The sequence below is a fragment of the Nicrophorus vespilloides genome, unplaced genomic scaffold, assembly GCF_001412225.1.
Source record: "Nicrophorus vespilloides isolate i.1.1-1 unplaced genomic scaffold, Nicve_v1.0, whole genome shotgun sequence".
In the NCBI taxonomy this organism is placed as follows: Eukaryota; Metazoa; Arthropoda; class Insecta; order Coleoptera; family Silphidae; genus Nicrophorus; species Nicrophorus vespilloides.
The window spans coordinates 11,546-20,256 of NW_017095557.1; the positions used below are offsets into that span (position 1 = coordinate 11,546).

General features: G+C 27.7%; 1 protein-coding gene across 1 annotated transcript in view; it reads left to right on the forward strand.

Annotated features, from left to right (window-relative positions):
• Window positions 1-611, forward strand: part of LOC108556593 (homeotic protein antennapedia-like) — a 906-nt gene extending 295 nt beyond the window's left edge. The window contains exons 2-3 of the mRNA XM_017912766.1: window positions 11-198; window positions 256-611. Of these exons, the coding sequence (XP_017768255.1) occupies window positions 11-198; window positions 256-611 (544 nt within the window). The remainder of the gene's footprint in view (window positions 1-10; window positions 199-255) is intronic.
• Window positions 612-8,711: the final 8,100 nt, after the last annotated feature.

Genomic DNA, 8,711 nt, shown 5'->3' on the forward strand with positions numbered 1-8,711 from the left:
CATCCACTAGCCCTTACAACAACAGCCCAGAACCCATCACCTCACCCAACAGCGATTCCTCCGATTCCCCAGCCCTCCGCGCCCTCCTCACCAAACCCATCGGTAAGAAACTGGTATACCCATACTACAACCCTCCCGAAACCAAAGACTCCAAGGAAGAAGCCCCGAATTACTATCCATGGATGAAAGCCACAGCCGGTAAATACACAAAACCATCATTAAAAAGAAACAAGATTCTTAACCTTCTAATTTCAGATGTTACCACCCAAGGAAACAAACGCACCAGACAGACGTACACGCGTTTCCAAACCCTCGAATTGGAGAAGGAGTTTCATTTCAACAAATACCTCACGCGACGTCGTCGCATCGAAATATCACACGCTCTTTGCTTGACGGAGCGACAGATCAAGATTTGGTTCCAGAATAGAAGGATGAAGGCCAAAAAGGATAACAAATTCGTTGGATTACCCGAATTCAGCGCTGAAGATATGAACATGAATCAGAATCATATGATTCCATCGCAGGATTACCTGCGTCTCTCCGAGGAGACTTCGATTCCGGGTCAAAGCGCGAACCTCTACAAACAATTCGCTGGAATGCCTTGCAACTAATCATCAGCAAAATTGCCTGGAGCAATAATCAAAAAAAAAAACAACCTAAATGTACAGAGTAAGCGAAGATCTAGTCTAGTTAAGTGAGAAGATATATTTATTACTATTTTTTTATACATAAATAATATTTTAAATAAATATTTTTTATACAAATGGAGTTTTGTATCCTTTTTCGGTGTGAATAGGGTTTTGCACCCTTTTTTTTTGGGTGAATTCGTAAAATGTTTAGACAGGCCTGAAGCGATGGGAATTATGAAGGATTACAAGCTGCAGCGAGCGCTTTTGTGAGTTATGGATTTATCTCTGCCTTAAGTGCTTGTAATTGATACAAAAACACTCCGCCCACTTCATCCCCTAATCCACCTACAGAAACCCCATTTGCATTCTTAATATATTTTCAACCCACTCGAAGTGCAAGAATCATAGAACGGACGGCCGGACGGGAAGAAAGGTATTATCTAGGTATTATCCACATCGTTCGTAATTGAATGCAAATTGCCGCTCGGTTATTTATGGCGATGCGATCTAAGCTTGTTTCCAATTAACAAACGCAAATGGTGTTAGTTGTAATTTAATAATTATACGACTAATTAAGACATCATTTCTTCATTCTCTGTTTTAATTGACTTTTATCGACTTTTATAATTAGTAACATTTTTTTTACATTAGAAAATCTTCTAATAATTAAGACATTCAACAATATTTATCTTACGAATCAATTAAAAAAAATTGCCTTAAAATCAGAATTGTAAAGTATATAACATGGATTTAATTACAATTTCATTATTTCATATTAAAAAATGATTCAAAAACGGTGTAACTATTAAATTATAATAAAATTCTATATAAATAATTTAACAATTTGTTAATTTTTAATTATTATCAGAATAAAAATAAAACATTTTGGTCTCTAAATATAGAAATATCTCGCATAGTACGGTTTCTAACAGTCCGGATTCATTATAGTCCCATTTCAAAATAAACTAAGTTTTCATTGAAAAAAGTACAAATTAATTCTAAATAAATTAGTAAACAAAATATTTTCTATACATAAATGTGAGTAAAGTAAATCTTGTGTATTTTTATACGGTTACCCGCACTATGCGAGGTATTGCTATGATGTAAATATTTTTAATATTACAAAAAAAATATCAAAACTTATTTGAATCTTCAAGAAATGTTACTTTTAAAACCATGAAACTAATGAATATTTTTTTTTCAAAACGTTTTTCTATACAATTAGCAATTATCATCAGGTTATAAAGTAATAAACAATTTATATGAAATTATTTTAAATTTTGCAAAATTTCTACATTTTTTTTTTTTAATTTTTAAACCTATAAAAATTTCAATAATATATTTTGAACCAAATACTACAAAAAGATAGAGCAGACATTAATAAATATCTAAATTCTGTAAATTACAACGCAATTGTAAAATATTGCTGTTAGAAATGTTCACGTTAACAACAATAAATTGATTTCAATTTATCTTAGTCCATTTTATTTCTATGATTAATAGAGCAATTAGTAATAATTTGTTAATACTAAAATTATGACTAAATGCCGGTTTTCAATTCAGTTAGAAAACCGCAACTGGAATTCAGTTTTCAACCATTAATTGTTTAACAATTAATTTAAAATTTTACTACTAAAATTTTAATTATTATGATAATTATTTATTATTAAATATAATTAAATTTCTATATAAAAAATATAAATTAATTCAATATATTTTCACAATTTTTTTTATTCAAAATTAACAATATTTGTTTATTGATTTAGGTTTTTATTATTGCTGATAGTAAAAAGGGAAAGAGAGATTTTTTTTTGGGAAAAGTGAAAAGTTTTCTAGGGTGGTCTGGTATTACTGAAAAATTGTGAAAGTTTCGGTTCGAGGGGGTTTAGAAAGCTGCAGCTGCTGGACATGCGCCATCACCATTAGACGAAGGAAAAATATGGCCGCGCGTCACAACGTGAACGAACGAAAATAACGCAAGAAATTCGCAACGAAAATGCGGGAAAATCTACTGTAAATTGTGTAACGAGAATACCGGTAATTAGATGAATGCATCCGCGATGTCCCGAAGATCAACAAGTGTCCAATGGAAAAGTGCAGCTGAATGTGTGTCAGACGGTAAGTTGAAAAGTTTACGTTCGGTGTCTCGTTTCACGTCAGTTTCAGTGCACAAACTTTCTAATTTTTGGCTGTTCTCAACCGATTTCAGCAAACTTGAAAGCGTTTGAGTGTTATTAAATGTTCTATCAGTGTCTTGATTTAACAAAAAGTTTAGTACTATATGTCCACAGTGAAATTATAGTTACGTAATAAAAAATTGAAAAATAAAGAAAAACTAACCTATTATTAAATACATTAATAACTACAAGTTAAATTTGTAACAATTCGATTTTCTGTTAAATCAGTTTTAATCTATTTTAAGAGCTGTTTAAACGTGTATGATTATTATAATGTTGTAATTAAGAACAATTTATTTATTGTAATTCTTGATTTTACGCATTGCTTTAATTACAAAGTATAATTAATGGACAGTATGTAAATTACTGAATAGAAACATAATATGAAACCTAAACCTAACCTAAATTTTGGAAATACTCAGTTTAACAAGCACATTTACATATCGTAAATTAAATAAAGAATTTTAAGAACAGATGTGGAACAATATTTGTTTACGTAATAAACAATGTTTGCAATTAAACAATTAACAACAAAATAATTTATTGTACAAAAATTGAATTAATTTGCTGAATGTTTGAGATAAATTGATTGTAAATATTATAAATAGATTATTTCCATAAACTAAATGAAATTACATTAACAATTAATATACATTATTATTATTGTATCAATTTTTAAACAAAAATTGTACGAAAATTTGTTTACAATTTATTAAAATTAATAATGTAACTGAATGTAATTTGTTGATAGTAGATCGCATCGTTGATAGTAGATCGCATATGTTTCACTATACAAGTAAAAATCCGGAAATTTTGGAACGGATTAAACTCATTAAGCGAGATTCCACTGTATATCATTTTTACTAAATTGTTTCATTAATGTTTAAAATAATATGTTTCATTCATGATTTGTATTATAATTGATGTAAAATGTATTCTTAATGTAATAAATCTTTCACTCGACAAGAAAGATATTATAAAATCTTATCTCAAATAGTATAAGTCAACTATAAATGATTCATAATAGCATAAATTAAGTTGAAATCTGTATTAATTATTGAATTAATGATATTAAATTAGATTAAAACTTTCCTTATACAGTAAAACAGTTTCTTTCTGCGGTAGATACGGACCGCATAAAATAATCGTACAAAAAAAAATATTCAAAATTTTTATAAATTCTTACATATAACAAATAACTTTGTATAATACATTACAGAAACTTAGAAAAGATTTACGAAATTCATGAGAAAGTACGTCCAAAGAAAATAAATAATTAAATTACACATGGAATCATTTAATTTAATCCAAAACGCGCATTTTCTTGTGATGAATTGGTTCAAAATCGACTAACAGAATCATTTGAGCATACTGATAGAAAACATTATAATGGTGCCAACGCCGTTGGAATTGGTTGGATTTCATATACCGCATAAAAAAATCGCATAAAAAAGGACAGGTTCTACTGTATTTAGAAGATGACTCGATTTGAAAAATTACAACTATTAAAAGCGAGTGTTAACAATATAAAACTTAATTTAGAAATAAATGTATTAAAAACAGAATATTTAAAAAAATAGATCATATATAAATAAATATGAAAATTTTGATTGAAGGCTTTAAAAAATATTTCTATAATGAAATTCATAATATAATAATTATGTTACAAGTAAGGTCATAAGAATATAAAAAGATATTTCAAGTGAAGTAAAATTGTGGAGTAATATTTTTGGTAAACATATAAACTATATCACCTAGATTAATGTAAAAATGTTATTAAATTATTGTTATAAATCAATGGATTTTTCCATAAAATACACACTAAGAAAATTTTAACAATTTAAGACAATTTTTACGATGAAAAATATGAGAAGATTAGGGATATGTTAAGGTATATGTTAAGGTATATTATACAAAATGTATGGTATAACTAGATATAATCGACTAATATAATTATTACATAACATAACTCTTAATTAATAGAAATTATATGAAGTTCTTTTATTCTTTAGCTAATACAAATTATCATTTATTATTTAGTTATGATTATATAAATATATTTATTTTGTACTTTTCATATTATTTGACAATTTCAATAATAATAATTAATACTATTCAATTTATTATAATAAAAGTATCTATAGACTATTAACTTCTTCTCAATTTCAAAAATACAGTGGAACCTCGCATAACGAGTTTAAAACCTTCTAAAATTTCCGGATTTTTACTCGTTTAGTGAAACATATCCAAAAATACACATAATATGTGTACATAAGTTTGAAAAATGACGTAACACGCGCGCATTCCGGGGCTTCTCTTCTCATCGTCAATCGTTATGCGAGTTCTTTTTCTTACAATTCATTTTGCTCGTTAAGCGAATTTCCACTGTATATTCTTTTAGCATGCATCAGTACTCTCAGAGCCGCGTGCATCTTTAATAAGAAATTGCGGCTCCCAATTTTACTAGTAAAAATAACAATTGTAACGAGACGTTTTTGGCATGAAAGAGGCTCCTTGCTCCAAAAAAGGTTGCCGATCCATGACATATTAAAAGATTAATTATATTCTAAAGAGAAACTAATTATTTATACTTAACAATGCTAAAACAAATCAAGAAATGAAATTTCTTATCTTTCTAAAAACTACAAATTATTTCATCATAATTAGATAAACTTATTTTTCATTACAATTCTATTAAATTTAATTACTATTTTTTTATGATACATTTCGAATAATTTGCAGTTTTTCTAACAACAAAAAATCATATAAAATAAAATCTATTGATGGTAAATTTAGCCAAATTAAACATAATATTTAATTAAATTCAATTGAATAACATTTTTTTTTAAATTTAACATTTACAAAACTTAGTATTAATAAGGATTAACATAAATAAGTTGGGTCTATATCGGAAGCCCGACAATCGAAATCCCGACTGTATTAAAATCCCGACGCTTGAAATCCCGACTATGTCTAAATCCCGACTACCATAATCCCGACAATCAAAATCCCGACTATATCATAATCCCGACTACCATAATACCGACAATCAACATCCCGACTATATTGAAATCCCAACTACCATAGAAATGTTATGAAATATATAATAATAAAAGACACTGTCGGGTTTTCGATATAGTCGGGATGTGGATTGTCGGTATTATGATACTCGGGATGTTGATTGTCTGGATTATGATAGTCAGGATTTTGACATAGTCGGGATTTCGATATAGTCGAGTTTTTGATAGATGGGATTTCGGTTGTCTTGCTTGCGATTGCCACCGAAATAAGTTATCAAAAGCTAAATAAATCACTACAAAAAAATGATTATAAACTTCCGTATAACGCGGTTTATAAAATCACGTTACACGAAAATGTTCCTCGTATAACACGGATACTATAAAATGACATTTATGCTAATTTTAATTAAGTTAAAAATTGTAAACTTACGTTTTGATTAAAATTCTAGTCAATTTTTACCGAAAAAAACAATAAATAAATCAATACAAAACATGGATTACAAATTAATCCAAAATAATCATAACATTTTATAAACTATTCGAATTCGATTTATAGTCGATGTTATTAATAGTTACATTCAAACATTGCGGATTTGTTGCAAGATGAAACCACCGGCGGTTGCTAATCGAAACGCAAGAACAACAAAGGGAGAAGAAAGACGAACTGAAAAGAAAAGATAAAAAAAACGTGCGACACATTGTATTATGTTACTATACGTGTAGGTCGTTTTTGGCCCATTGGAAAGTTATCAGCATGAGCATGTCATAGTCCTGTATTTAATCTGGCCATCGTTCGGCCATCATAAATTATACCTCCTGACACGCTGTGTTACACGCGCATATACATACATGCACGGCCAGACCGGATCCAGAAAGAAGAAACCATTCCTCACTCTCTCATTTTCTCTCATCAAATCTCTCTCACCCTTTCCAACACATGTACTCTATATCTACGCGATACACACATACAAAGTGCGGTCAACTATTCCAATAGGAGAGTTCTAACTGCTCACCGAGTGTTACAATTTTTGTAGCACAAAAAAGTATTGATCAATGGTCATTAATTACGTTTGGCTAACGGAACGGTAACAATTTAATTCAAACGTCAAAAAATCTGTGCTTTGCATCTATATATATATTCATACAGATATATAGATATGAGTATTATATATATAGAAGACATCGTGAGCGCCGGTTCTAGTAATTAATCTTTATATCAAATCTATCCTGGGGCGAAATCGTAACCATGAAAATTATTAGTTTTTAAATAATATTCCATAAATCACTCGACAAAACAGAACTCGTATGGAATATGAATAAACGAAACGGATTGAAAGAAGAGAGAATAATAAAAAAAGTGTGGTAATACTCTTTAGCTAGTATGATTTATGCTGTGATTAGGACCCACGTACGGCTGTAATTAATTGAATTACAATTGAAGACGAGCCACGAGAATAAATCGCGTTCATCGATTAAACAAACATTGAATTTCGTATTTAGCCAAACTCTTATTTAAACAGAAAAGAATAATTTATTGATTTTCTTATATAATACTATTTTTTTGTAGATTAAGTATGGATATTTAAGTTAATTTCAAAAATTACAATTTTATATCTTATTTTAAATTAGTAATTCTTAAAACACATTATATGAATATAAATAGAAAAAAATGCTTAGAAAAATGCATAAATATAAATATAATCTTTAATTATATATTTTTTTTTATAACATACTCATTTTGTCATAAGATGTTATAGTTTTTCAATTATTAAGATATTTTTATAAAATGGAGCAAAAAGACTTTAAGACAATAGTCCTTTGTAGCAGTTTAATTTAGTTTTATTTTTGTTATTATGGTAATTTGTTGGAATAAATATTATTATTGTTTTATAAAATCTAAGAATGTTCATAAATTTTCATGGAACACCAGACCAACATTATAAATATTATTTAAATAAAAATATATCTATCACTTGTTTTACACCGTACTTTATTTACGTTTTTGCTTTTATACAGTTTAAAAATAAAAGTTAATCTTATTAGTTTTTTTACAGACTTTTAGATTTACGCAGTTTTACATTCAACAAATTACAATTTTTGATTTACACGTTTTTTTTCAGGAATCTATCTACCGTGTAAATCGAGGGGATAGGTGTAATTGAAACTAAGTTTATAAAACTCATATATAATATAAGCATAGTAAAAACTCGGTTATCGAACATAACTTGTTCCTAAACGTTATTAAAAAATCTAATTGTTCGAGAACCGAACTCGATTTCCCTATAGAAATGAATTATTTATTTTCATATATAATACTCATTTAAACATAAGATTAAGTTATGGATGTGTAAGTATTTAAAACAATATGATATTTTTATGTAATGTAAAAGATTTTATCAATTATTAATTATTTAATATCATACATAATATAAAAATATAAATGATTGAAAAAAACTGCTTAGAAAACTCTTATTCTAAAGGCTCTTATAAAATCTAATTGTTCGAAAACTGAAATCAATTTCCCTATACCAATTCATTCAAAATGTTATAATTTTCAAATACAAATTTGTTACTAATCGATATTCTGTTCGGGAACCGAGGTATTTTGTTTGTTATACAAATAGATACATAAATTATTTGTGTATAATATAAATATAATTATATAAAATTTATTTAGAAAAAAAAATTAAAGAGCCAATTAAAAAAACATAATTATTTGCCAATTATTAGAGAAAAATATTTTGTGAAATGGTAATTTTCTCATACTAATGTGGCTTTATACATTTATGCTACTTATAATACAATATATATTTTTTTTAATTTTTTCAGGAATCGAAGTGTTTTACACTAAAATAGTATGAGTCAATCATAATTTGGTCATTAAA